Below are 13,639 nucleotides of genomic sequence, written 5' to 3' on the forward strand. Positions count from 1 at the left end.
TACACATCTACTTTTTGGCGTCTTTTTACTTTCAATTGTTTATCTTATTTAATATTTTTCAACATATTGTAAAAAAATATTACAGAAAATAAATAAATGTAATTTTAATAAATTTAATTTTTAATAAATAAATATATTACAACAAAAAATTAGCGAAATTGGACATAATACTAATAATAAAAGTATTCTTTTTATCATAAAATACTAAAAAATATTTGTAAATATTTTTTATTAATTATATTTAAGAATTATAAAAAATTTATAAACTATAAAAAAATAAAGACATAGTATAATAATACAATAAAATATAAATAAATAAAAAAACAATCTATATCCACTTATTTATAAGTTTAATTTTTAATTACGTTTATATTATATTAATTATGTTTCATAATAAATTATAAATTATATTCTAAATGAAATTGCAAGTATTGATTAAATAAAATAAAGTTTGAGACAAATATATATGTTAGATAAAACTTATTCGAAAATTCTTATCTTTTCTAATAAATTTAACAACGATATTGATAACGATAATGAATATCAGTGATAATCGATGATAAATTTTTATATTACGACAGAACATTTTTCTTTTATAAGCAACTAGTGAATTGTTCAGTTAATTTCTATACATGTTTAGTGAAATGTTATTAAAATTAATTCAAGTAAATAAAAAATAGTAAACGTTGAACATTTTTGATTCGGAATTTTTGATTCAGCAAGCATTGCAATTAATATTAAGTTAAATATAAATATTTATTTGAAAAATTATTTTCGATGTTATTTTTGAAATATACAAAATATATATATATATAAATGATCTAAATTTTTTTCTATTAAATAAATTATATGGTTAAAATATTATATAAATATATAAATAATTCATGAAAGATAATTTTTATATGAAATTCAAGTGTCCATGAATTGATGATGATTGTAGTTAAAATATTTAAATAAAAAAAATACTTGATTCAAATTGACAAAAAAAAAGCAGTTTTTGAAATATCAAGATTTCAAATCTCGACAAAATGGTAAGACGATATTTTTATATTATACAAATAATACAAATAAATAAATTTCCATTATAAAATAATTATAATTCAATGTTATAATAAAAACTACAATAAGATCTTGAAACAAATTATATTTTTATCAAAAATTATCTAAAATTAAAAATATCTATAAAAATATCTAAAATTTTAGTTTACATTTGTTATTACAATATCGACAAAATTATTTATTTAAAAGTTAGAATAAATATTATCAAATATGAAAAAAAAATTTAACATCTTGCTTAAAATAAAATATTCACGATCGCTTACATTTAACTACTTTTTGTTAAAATTAATAAAATATCAAAATATGAAATTGATATTTGCACAAAATAATTACACTCTTTTTAGGCGATAAATAAATCCATTTTAATGTTATTCTATAATTGAAATGTCAATTATATGGTACAAACATATTGTATTTGTATTATTATATAACATGAAAATGCATTTTATATAAACAGACAGAAATAAATATTGTAATAAATATTTATTAATTATAAGTTTAAAACTATGTATACAATATTATGTTACAAATTATTATGGACAATAAAATTTTATCACTAAAAAAATATCACAACTGTATAAAAAATATGATAAAACTTACTAACAATCTCGATATATTTTGCGATATATATAGTGCTAACAATTAGCACTATTCCCCTAGACAATTCTCAAGTTCAGATATGTGAGTACGTCATATTAGCCTCACTTAAAATATCGTGATCGCTAATCGTGAAGCAGAATAATCACATACTGAAAAAAGAAAAAAAAGAATTATAATGTGGAATTATTTTGACGAACGGATTTCTTCATATTACAAAAAAAAATCCTACAGATATTTATATTTTTTGGTAAGTGTGAATTAATATTCGTTCAGTGATATTTGATATTTGGAATATTCGAGTTGTACGATCAAAAATAAAATTCAAAGAGAAATTCATTGTATAATTAAATATCGTGTATTCATTCTTATTTCATTTGTTCATTGTTTACTCACTCATTCGAATTTTTATCTGAATATCTTGCATACATTTCCTGTTTTATTTTTTATATATCGCTATAAATGTCATATCTTTTATTTGACATTCGATTAATTCTGATTTCAATCAAGTTTCAAAGCCATCGTTATCATATCGTTGTATTCATTTCTGTGAATAACTTTGCTGCCAGTTGCTGGAGAAGATGATGGTGGTCTGCCTCCATAAGCCAAATCTTCTAAACGTATTCCTAAAGCTAATGCTATTCTATCTCTCACATACAAATATGGACCTTGATTTTTATGTTCTTCTTGTAACCACATAAGCTAAACGCACGAGATATTTGTTTTAACATTGATTTAAAAAGTTAAATTTATTTAAAAGATTAATTTACTTTAGCATTCGGATATTTTTTCATTTCTTCAGCTAATAAATGATATGGAAATGGACAAAGTTGTTCGATGCGAATAATCGCTATTTTATCTACCAATTGTTTCCCCTGACGTTCAGTCACCAAATCATAAAATACTCTTCCACTACACATCAACACTTTTTGTATATTTCCTGGTTTGACAAATGGATCAGAGAGAATAGGTTTAAATGAAGTGCCAGACTCCATATCAGCGAAAGGCGAAAGAGCCATAGGATGACGAAGCAAAGATTTGGGTGTCATTATACACTGGTTGAATAGATATACAGTTATACCTGGGTTTACCTTTAATAATAAAAAAAGTGAAAGTAGATATAATAAAATATAACTAACCAATGGTTTCCGAAAAGGCATATGGATTTGACGACGAAGGACATGAAAAAAATTTGCAGGCGTCGTTAAATTGCAAATAATCCAATTTATTTCGAACAATTGCCGTGTCATAATTTGATCTATAGTTTCTCCTGGTTCGGCCGTCGGAAGATAGGAAAAATCATCGTCACAAAGCTCGAGGTACCGTTCAATTTTTGCAGAGGAATGTTCAGGTCCCTGTCCTTCTAATCCGTGGGGCAAAAGAAGAACTAATCCTACCTGTCTACCCCATTTCGTTTGTCCGGAACTTAAAATAGTATCTAAAGTGACCTGAACATATATTTTTATTAGTTTTTAATAATTATTATTTCATTGCTATAATTCATTGTTAAGATTCTGTCATAAATAATTTTAATATTTGTAAATTATAATGTCTATATTACTTTATAATATTAATAATTAATAACTTTGTAATAATTTATAATATAAAGGTATCAAATCAAATCTATATTATATATCAAATAATGTGCAATAACAATATATGGTAACATTCTTAATTATATGAGAAATATGTATAATTTTTAGTTAATTTTTAAAAAGATTCACCTGACAAGTGTTCGCAAAATCACCAAACTGAGCTTCCCAAATTGTTAATGTGTTATGGTTATATGTCGAATAACCCACCTCGAATCCTATATTTACAATCGATTATAGTTTATCGATAATTTTCTTTTTTTCTTTCAATTCAATTGTTTAAAAGACTCACCGCAAACGCCATATTCCGATAATGAAGAATTCGTGACAGTATACATTGCTTGTCCCGGAAATATATCATGCAAAATATTTTTATAGGTCTTATCTCTACTCTGATCGTGAATAACATGTGTGCGATGAGAAAAGGTGCCTCGCTCAACATCTTCACCAGACAATCTCACGGGGCAACCTTCTTTTAATAAACTACTAAATGCTAAACATTCACCCATAGCCCAGTCTGCCTGACGAGATTTACTCAATTGCGCTCTTTTTTCCATTACTCTTAATACCTACATTAATTAAATTAAACATTTTTAAGATTTGAAAAATGAATGAAATTATTTCATCATTCTAAAGAATATAAAGTTTATCTTCGTCAAGCATTTTCTAAATTCTCTAATAAGATTATCAGTATTGATATTCGATAATAAAAATTAAAAATTATATTTTAATACCTGTGTATGGGATTCGATGTCATTAGGAGGAGTTGATATCGCTTTACAAATTGTCTTTATAGTTTCTATGTCGATACCTGTCGGTGGAATTTTATTTTTGGGACTTTGAGTAGCAAAGAAATCGCTCCAAGGTACATCATGCCAATCACCCAATTGCATTGAATCTATAGTTTTTGCCTTTTCGAATTCTGTTTCACAATAGTTCCAATATTTTTCAATTTCCTATTATATATATTATGATTAGAAATTTATCAAAATATGAAACAATAATTATAATTGTATCTACTTCTTTGGCAAATGCTTCAGTAATCACTCCTTCTTTGAACAATTTATCGCTGTAAATATTAAGCACATTCGGATGTTGCTTAATACGTTTATACATCAAAGGTTGAGTGAGCATAGGCTCATCTAATTCATTGTGCCCGAATCTTCGATATCCTACGATGTCTACAACAACATCGTTGTGAAATTCGGCTCTATATTATTAATTTGTAATTTTTTAAATAATATTTTATTATATTTTTCATTCTAGTGCGAAAAAGGTATAAGTTGCATACCTGTATTCGCTGGCAACTTTACTACAATAGGTCACTAAATCAGGATCATCAGCATGTATATGAAATATCGGGGCGTTTACAACACGTGCTACATCTGTGCAATGCGCACTTGACCGAGAATATCTAGGATCCGTAGTGAAACCAATCTGTAAATTCATTAATATTGTTAAAACAATTAATCGATTATAGGAAAAATTTCATTTATGAAAGTGAATAAAAGTGATAAATGAATATCATTACTTGATTGTTGATTACAATGTGAATAACGCCACCTGTCGTGTAATTCGGTAAATTAGTCAAATGCATCGTTTCGTAAACAATACCTTGACCCGAGAAAGCAGCATCACCATGAACCAAAAAAGCCACCGATTTTTTGCCAACTGGTATAAATGAATTTTTAATTACAAAAACATTTTGATCAACGAATTTCAATTTTACATACATACATTCGGCATCATTCTTTTCTACTTGTTCAGCTCGAACGCGACCAACTACGACAGGATCTATTGCCTCCAAATGAGATGGATTAGCCATCATAGCAACCCGAATCTGTTTCTGACTTCTGTTAGAAATTTCAGCTAAATAATTTTATAATTTCATCAACTACATAATTTATCCATATAATCATATAATCACCTTTCTAACATTCTTTCCGCATGCGTTCCTAAATGATATTTGACATCACCAGAACCAAAACCTTCTAAAGCAATCGAATGAAATTGTGTAAGAAGTTGATGTAATGGTTTCATACAAACGTTGATCAATGTGTTTAATCGACCTCGATGAGCCATTCCTATCACAACACTTTCAACTCCTAAAATATTATTTATTTTATATTTTTTACATGATAAGAATCATAATAATTTTTCCTTACCATGTTCCGCTGATGTTTCCAAGCACTGATTCATTGATGGTATAAAAGATTCGCAACCTTCCAAACCAAATCTTTTTTCAGTGGGAAATTTTCTTGCTAAAAATCCTTCGAATGTTACTGCCTTCATAATATTCATCCAAATAAATTTCCTATGATCCGCTGGAAGATCCCAAGCACCAGGTATTTCAAACTTATCTCTTAACCAATCTAACTAGAAATAATTTGACGAAATTAATCCAATGTAATATTATTCTTATCTTAACGACATTTCCAATACAGATAACATATTATCTTATTTTCTCAAACTAAAAATATCTACCATAACAAGATCATGAATATAGGTATATTCAAGACCTAAATGCCCGCAATAAACTTGGTTCAATCTAATTAGAATATCACGCAAAGGAAGACTTCGTTTAGAGCCACCAATTACAGTAAATGGTGCAAGAGGAAATTCTCTATTCATATCAGCTTCGGTCATTCCCTTCAAATATTGTCGCACCACGATCGCAGGTGGTAAATTAGGAGTGCCTTGAAGCTTACGCGATTCTGGATTTTGTATGCCCAATGGATCAGTATCGGCAATCAAATGACCACGTGCCTGAAACCGATATAGAATAGAAATAGACCAATTACAATGGTCTGTTCGAATGGATTTATTAATGTAAGCTTAGAGCCTGATTGACGGATACTTGATAAGCTCGAATCGTGGCATTGATATCGAAAGCTCCAATTATATACTTATCACCTTGCATATCACTGTTTGACTTCGATTTTGCATTTTGTTCAGGAGATTTTGCTGTTGTTTTACAAGTAAAGTATATTTTTCTAGATATATATTTTTCTTTTAAGTAAAAGTATTAAACATTTAGAAGAAAATCCATACTTGACTGTGAAGATGGTGATCCACCGTGAGTAGAAGATGAAGTCGATTTTGGTGATGATTTGTGGGAAGCTGCCTCCGATTTTTTATCTTTCTCGTCAATTAATTTAAAATATCTATTCCAGGAATCACTCACAGAACTTGGATCCTTTTTCCATGATTGATACATATATTCCAAATACTGAATACTGTCCATGTTCAACACGTGATCGAATCTATCATTTTTACCTTTTTGATTATCGTGCTTGAAACGCGCGACATAGTTTTGTGGATAGAACGTTGCAAAGGAGAGACGTTTGAGTAATATTTTCTTATCGAGGCAATTGAACTTTCGCGGCGTATGTATAACGAAAGGCCGCATGCAATAATAAGATTGTCTATTAGCATGCATATCTCCATTTGTTATTATTCACCATAAAAGTACCAGGTATATTCACTATTATTCTTGAAATTTCGAATTTAATAAACCAAACTTGCTAAACTGCAAGTGTACTAGGAATCATCGTGACACTTGACTATTTCAAAGGTTGTGGTATCAATCAGTTTCTAATATTTTTTAATTTCTTTCATGAAGTTGTTCATTGAAGTTCTTTCATATCAATTTTCGATATTGAAATTTTATATTTTACTTTTATCAAAGTAATTTAAAATAAAATAAAATAAATGTATAAAATTAGTTGTCGAAATTATCATCCTTGAATGAAGATGATAAGTGGAAATAATAAATGACAATCTTATTATTTAAATTTTTTAATTAGATTAATTTTCTATAACGATTGTACGAGAAATAATAATTGAAACAAGTGAATCGATTGATATAAATGCAACTTCTCACGTTTCTTGCGATATAATTAAGCATCAAAGTTCTTGTTGATATTTTTGTGCAAAAATGTTTAAAATAAAGTTCAGTGATTCGGAATTACAAGATTTGAAATATTACAAGAATTAATAAGATGTGATGACATGATGCAACATGTTACACAACCCTATGATGATTTAATTAACATACCCTATATAGATATTCAAGTGGATATACAATCGTTTGGTATGAGATTATGGCAATTTATTCGCAAAAACTGGTTCAAATCGCGAAAATTGTTACGTATACCAGCTTTTCTGAAAACTCAATATTCCACTTCTCATGTGATATTATTTGTACAAGCAAGTTTACAAATTGAACAACAAATCTTATATATGTTATAATTTTATATATATCTGTTTTCTAATTAGAATATCTGTACATAGGATACACCACCATTAATTGTTGATCACAGGGTAATACACATCAGTCCTGATATCAAGCCGGAGCAAACAATTTTTCCAGATAATCATATTGTCTCTAAAAAAGTAAGTATTTTTTAATATGTATTTTAAACTTTTATAAATTTAATTTATCTTTGCGATTTGAATAATTTGGATCACTTCGTTTTCAGTATACATTGTGGAACTTTATACCAAAAAATCTTTTTGAACAATTTAGACAACTAGCAAATTTTTATTTTCTTATAATGGCGATAACATCTGTATCAATAAAGTCCCCGATTTCTCCTGTAACGAGCATTCTTCCCTTAAGTATTGTCATACTAGTAACTGCGTGTAAGCAAGGCTTCGAGGACTATAATCGTTACCTTAATGACAAACGAGAGAATCGGACATTCGTCACTGTCATACGCAACAAATGTATACAGGTAAGTGCAATTATATAATTAAATTTAAAATTAACTAATTTTAATCTACGTAAACATATTTTTTCTAATATATTTCTTTTCCTTAGTTTTTTCGACGTTCATGTTTATAATTTATGATTTATAATGCAAAGCGTGTTCTAATTATCTAATTATCATCATTAATAAAACAAAGACGGTAGCGATATATATATATACACATTTATATTTCAAATTTATTTTCTGCGCTATCGTTGTAAAAAAAGTATTATAATTTTTACTTTTCTAGGAAATAATGTAATTATATAAAAGTGAGAGACAAAGAAGATAAAAATCAATTATATTGTCAGCTTCGATCGAAATGCATCAAAATATTCATCATATTCTCCATTCTATATTTTCAGAACATTTACCGTGAAAATATAGTAGTCGGTGACTTAGTGAAGATAAATCGCGAGGAAGATATCCCTTGCGATCTTTTGCTTCTCTATAGCACAGAAGAAACGGAATGCTGTTACATTACCACGTCAAATCTTGATGGTGAAACCAATTTAAAGGTAATTCTTTTTTAATCAAATCAAATAATAAGTCTGATTAATTCAATAATAAAATTTTGAGTTGGATATATTAATAATAGATATTGAATTTGATTATTCATAGACTATAACGATTCCAAAAGTAATTTCAAATATGTCGATGCAAGAAATAATATCCTTAAACGCCATTGTCACTTGTCAACATCCTTCATCGAATCTTTATTCTTTCCATGGCAAAATGGAAATCAAAGATGAAAACAATGAAACGATCAGAAGTGGATATCTAGCGATCAATAATTTACTGCTTCGTGGATCTAGATTGAAAGACACGGATTATATTATCGGTTGTGCGATTTATACTGGTCACGATACAAAATTGTCTCTCAATTCAAAGATAACAAGTAAAAAAATGTCCACAACTGAAAAGTAAATAATCTCGAGTATAATATTTTCATATAAAGTGAAAATTAGAAAAAATAAGAAAATGGGGTAAAGCTGAATCTCTAATATATTTTTTATGCCAAAGTAAAATTAAAGAACAAATAAAATTTTAAACATTAATAGAAATTTTGAGTATTAAATGATGACAATTATAAAAAAAAACTACTTTTTCTTTATAATTATTTAGCTCTTATAACGAAATATAATGAATGAAAAAATAATTTCTTAAAGATGATATAAGTATTCATATTTTAATAATCCAAAGAAGATATTTATATTTTTCGACATTAGATAATAAATTGCAATTTTCTAAAAATGTTTATAAAGCATAATATTATATTTATTTATTTTAATGGATTTTTTAGAAATTATAAATAGTTAAATTTTAATAAATTAAAAAAATTATAAATATAAGGACGATATATCAATTTTTCAATTTTCAAAATTAAAGAAAAAACTAACTACAAACTATAATGGTCTGTAGTTTAGTATGATGTATGGAGATCACCTGAATCTAATATCTTATTATGTATAATTCCACATTATTATTTTTATCTTATTATTAAAGAAACACTAATACTCTATTATATTTTTCTTATAGATATATGAATTCAATCGTAATCTATTATTTACAGATCCAATAATAAATATATCGTCTGTTTTCTCATCATATTACTATTTGAAGTAATAGAATCTTGTACAATGAAAGTCGTACTAGAGGAATCATGGGCAGAGTCATGGTACTTAAACAGTATTCAGCCCTTGACTTTTTCCTCATTGGTTACGGATTTTTTAAGCTTTCTTATCCTTTACAATTATATCGTGCCGATATCATTATATGTTAGCATAGGTAAAAATTATTTTTACTATTTTTCTTAGCTACTTTGTTTTATATTTAGCTATTATAATTAGAAATTATTAAGATTAAAAATATAAAAATTAAGATTAATATCAGAATAAAAATCAACATTATCGATTAACTGAAATAGAAACAACTGACGAGCTTCGATTAATTAATTGTTTTTTTTATAGAATTACAAAAATTCTTCGGTTCGTTTTTCTTCAGCTGGGACATTGACATGTATGACGAAGACACGGATCAACCAGCATTAATTCACACATTGAATCTAAACGAGGAACTTGGCCAAATCGAATACTTGTTTGCAGATAAAACTGGTACACTCACTGAAAATATGATGGTATTTAGGCGTTGTTCGATCAATGGAAAAATATATATGGAAAAAGATTGCGATGGCAAATTGTATCTGTTACCTCCCAATGGAGATGAAAGTAAGGCAGTTGAATTAAAAACCTGGGAGGTAAGATTGCATTTCTAATTAAATGTGAGTATTTTTAAGACGTTACTCGATATAATTTTCGATTAAATTCCAGCCAGAACATTGGCATTTTATGATAAGCATAGCTCTATGCCATACCGTTCAAATTTCACCTCTGAGTCAAAAACCCAGTATCGTCATGAAACGTAAAGAATTTCGCAAAAGTTTCAGGCAAAAAAAAATTCATGTAGATAGTTCTCTCTTGATGCATCCGGACTTACCAGAGTATCAGGTAAAAATAGCCTATGTCTTTTGCATATAAATCTTTATATTAATTTCATCATATATTTTTGTCTCTGATGATCCGTTGATAAATAAAAGTTGAAAATGAATTTACATGACAAATTGTATTAAAATAACACGAAGGAAAAAAGCTGACGAAGCTGAACAAAAATGTCAATATTTTATTTAAATTAGTAATAATTAATTTGATTATGAGTTGAATATTTAAAAATATCTGATTATTATGCGGTAGGGAACATCGGCAGACGAAAAAGCTTTGGTTGAAGCCTGTGCCAGATGTGGAGTCATTTTTGAATCAAGAAAAAACGATAAGATAACATTAAAAATCCAGAATAAAATTTTGACTTATAGAGTGCTTGAAATTCTAGAATTTACTTCCGGTTAGTATTCAAAGATTCATCGAACTCTTAAGAATTGTAGATTATAAAAATTATGATAAATTTTTCATCGATAGAACGTAAGAGAATGTCGGTATTGGTAAAAGACTCAGCTGGAGATTACTGGTTATACAGCAAGGGAGCAGATAGCACTATGTTGCCAATTATAATCGAAGGAAATATCAACGAAATTATTTCGCACGTGACTGATTTTTCTATGGTTGAACGAATAGTCTTTCATAAATTCAATTATTATTTTCTTTTTATATCTTCGTTAAAAGAATACTGTTTTTTTTAGAGAGGTTTTCGAATTCTGGTTATTGGATATAAAAAGATAAACGAAACGAAATATAATAAATTTTCGAATGAACTAGAAAAAGCTAGACAAATAATTGGTTTAGAACGATCGAAATATGTAGAACGAATTTATAATACGATAGAAAGAGATCTCATTTTATTAGGTGCGACTGCTATTGAAGATCGTCTTCAAGAAGGAGTATCAGAAACTTTGGAATCCTTGCAAATAGCTGGAATTAAAGTTAATAATATTAATATTATTGATTATAAAAAGATATTTTAAAAAAAATTTCTAAATTAAATCTTCGTATATGACTTTTTTTTTATTCAGATATGGATATTAACTGGTGATAAAGCAGAAACCGCAGAAAATATAGCATATCTCTGTGGTCTATTTAAGAATGGTACCGAAGTTCTTAAATTGTTAGAAATAACAGAAAAAGAAATTTGTCTTTACAAACTTACAGATTATGAGTAGATATACAATAATTTTTCATAAAACTATTCAATCTTTCGTTCATATTTTTATTTATTTCTTTTTATACAATTTTAGAAGAAGATTGAAGCTCGAACCTTCTAAACAATTTGGATTATTAATCGATGGACAAAGTATTGCAATTGCAATAAAAAATTATGCAGATGAATTCAGATCAATTGCAATGGTTTGCGATGCAGTCGTTTGTTGCAGATTATCTCCGTTACAAAAAAGTGAAGTAAGTTTCTTATGAAAAAAAGTACATATAAATATATTTTCTTACAGTTATATATATATTTTTTTTAATCTATACAGATTGTAAAATTGATTAAAAAAGCAAAGACTCGACCGCATACTGCTGCTATTGGTGATGGAGGAAATGATGTTTCAATGATACAAGAAGCCCACGCTGGAATTGGAATAATAGGCAAAGAAGGTCGGCAAGCGGCCATCAATTCTGATTTTGCAATAGCTAAATTTAAATTTTTAAAGAAAGCATTATTTGTGCATGGACATTGGTATTATATCAGGACCGCCAATTTGACGCAATATTTTTTTTATAAGAATTTTATCCTCATGATGCCACAATTTATATTTAGTATATTTTGTGGGTTTTCCACACAGGTAAGATCTAAATTTCAGAATAGATATCTTTACAATGATTTTATATTTTTAAGTTATTTTATCCATTTGCAGTCATTTTTTGACGCGTTATACTTAATGTCTTACAATGTAATATTCACATCTTTTCCAATAATGATATATGGATTATTTGAACAGAATTATAGTGCTGATACATTACTGCGTAAACCATATCTGTATAGATTAAATCAAGGCAATTATTTATTATCTATGAAGCAGTTATTCTTATGGATTTTTCTAGGTAAATTATTTAAATGATTCATTAGCGAAAATGAACATTTTATTAATATATTCTTTCAGGTTCTTGGCATGCTATTGTTATATTTTTTATGCCATATACATACATACTCATCAATCCTGTTAGTTTATATAATAATACGCCAATAGAACAATGGACATTCAGTATACTTGTTTTCCATTTAGTTACACTAATAGCTAATTTACAGGTGAGATTTTTACTTTCTAAATGCCTTATATCAAATTTTTTTTATTTTATATGAAATTAATTTCTATTTTTTAGATACTTTTACGTAGTTCTTATTGGACAATACCACTTATATTAGTAGTATTATTCTCACAACTAATATTTGTTGTATTTGCAGTTACTCATTCATTTATACCCATGTAAGCAATATTTCATAATTTCATAAATTTCACATGCATAAAATCTCTATATTTAATTTAAAATTATCATTTATTTTTATTTAATAGAAGATACGATGGTGATATGTTGAGGGTCTTTATAATATTAGTATCGTCGATAACATTCTGGCTTCTAACTATTGTGGTCGTCGTCGCTTGTTTAATTCCTGATTATTTACTACTTACATATAACAACTATAGATCTACTTTTAAATTAAAAAACTAAAAAAAAATGAAGAATCATGGCGTTTTATTAATAGCGATAACGATAATACACAAAATGTATTATTTGAACATATGTTCTACATTTAGATAAGTTATGCTACTAATGATAATGAATTGATATATTTATTTCCATTTTCAGAGATAACGTTTTAACACGTCACAGTTTTGGAGACACAATTTTATATTACGAAAATCCGAATGAGATAATATTGCATCGAGGAACTTTAATTTTCCATGAAATTGGTAAATTGTCCTTTGTATTATATAGAACGTAAGTCATTTATTAATTTATTATTTACTTATCTAGATTATATATATAATATTCTTTATAAATATGTTTACTATATTTATTATTGTATTTTATTGTAATGTAAAACCATCAATTTATAAAACTTTATATTTATATTTATTTATAATTTCTTAATTAGAAAATGAAGCAACTCGATTAAATGTTGCAACAAGAT

General features: G+C 27.2%; 2 protein-coding genes across 5 annotated transcripts; one reads left to right on the top strand and one right to left on the bottom strand.

Moving 5' to 3' along the window:
* The first annotated feature begins 1,563 nt into the window (after positions 1–1,563).
* On the top strand, positions 1,564–13,506 carry LOC100578323 (probable phospholipid-transporting ATPase IF). 4 transcript variants are annotated; one of them, XM_026442715.1, is made up of 19 exons: positions 1,564–1,906; positions 7,542–7,643; positions 7,730–7,984; positions 8,365–8,517; positions 8,621–8,922; positions 9,573–9,787; positions 9,970–10,256; positions 10,330–10,506; positions 10,750–10,897; positions 10,972–11,114; positions 11,193–11,432; positions 11,523–11,665; positions 11,745–11,904; positions 11,982–12,290; positions 12,363–12,549; positions 12,609–12,754; positions 12,829–12,932; positions 13,020–13,232; positions 13,315–13,443. In XM_026442715.1, exons 1-18 carry the CDS (start codon positions 1,835–1,837, stop codon positions 13,174–13,176), a joined length of 3,300 nt encoding a protein of 1,099 aa, XP_026298500.1. In that variant the 5' UTR covers positions 1,564–1,834; the 3' UTR covers positions 13,177–13,232; positions 13,315–13,443. The 4 variants fall into 4 exon arrangements, with proteins under 4 accessions (XP_026298500.1, XP_026298502.1, XP_026298501.1 ...); XM_026442717.1 differs by having other exon boundaries at positions 12,447–12,549; XM_026442716.1 differs by lacking the exon at positions 13,020–13,232 and having other exon boundaries at positions 13,315–13,506.
* Positions 2,069–6,829, bottom strand: LOC413768 (2-oxoglutarate dehydrogenase, mitochondrial). Its single transcript, XM_026442720.1, has 15 exons — positions 6,305–6,829; positions 6,106–6,241; positions 5,733–6,014; positions 5,414–5,624; positions 5,176–5,353; positions 4,986–5,101; positions 4,780–4,919; positions 4,540–4,685; positions 4,269–4,458; positions 3,983–4,204; positions 3,541–3,817; positions 3,381–3,466; positions 2,796–3,104; positions 2,427–2,711; positions 2,069–2,358 (listed from the first exon to the last, which is right to left on the bottom strand). The coding sequence occupies exons 1-15, from the start codon at positions 6,685–6,687 to the stop codon at positions 2,158–2,160; spliced, it is 3,162 nt and encodes a 1,053-aa protein (XP_026298505.1). The 5' UTR covers positions 6,688–6,829; the 3' UTR covers positions 2,069–2,157.
* Positions 13,507–13,639: the final 133 nt, after the last annotated feature.

This window comes from Apis mellifera, linkage group LG9 (assembly GCF_003254395.2).
Source record: "Apis mellifera strain DH4 linkage group LG9, Amel_HAv3.1, whole genome shotgun sequence".
NCBI lineage: Eukaryota > Metazoa > Arthropoda > Insecta > Hymenoptera > Apidae > Apis > Apis mellifera.

Excerpts from the sequence above, each read along its gene's own strand:
- LOC413768 (XM_026442720.1), bottom strand. The coding sequence starts at position 6,687 with ATGCATGCTAATAGACAATCTTATTATTGCATGCGGCCTTTCGTTATA. Across the intron at positions 6,242-6,304 it reads GGTGGATCACCATCTTCACA|AAAAATATACTTTACTTGTA; the intron begins GTCAAGTATGGA and ends ATATATATCTAG. Across the intron at positions 4,459-4,539 it reads AAAGTTGCCAGCGAATACAG|AGCCGAATTTCACAACGATG; the intron begins GTATGCAACTTA and ends TTAATAATATAG.
- LOC100578323 (XM_026442715.1), top strand. The coding sequence starts at position 1,835 with ATGTGGAATTATTTTGACGAACGGATTTCTTCATATTACAAAAAAAAA. Across the intron at positions 11,905-11,981 it reads CTCCGTTACAAAAAAGTGAA|ATTGTAAAATTGATTAAAAA; the intron begins GTAAGTTTCTTA and ends TAATCTATACAG. Across the intron at positions 12,291-12,362 it reads TTTGTGGGTTTTCCACACAG|TCATTTTTTGACGCGTTATA; the intron begins GTAAGATCTAAA and ends ATCCATTTGCAG.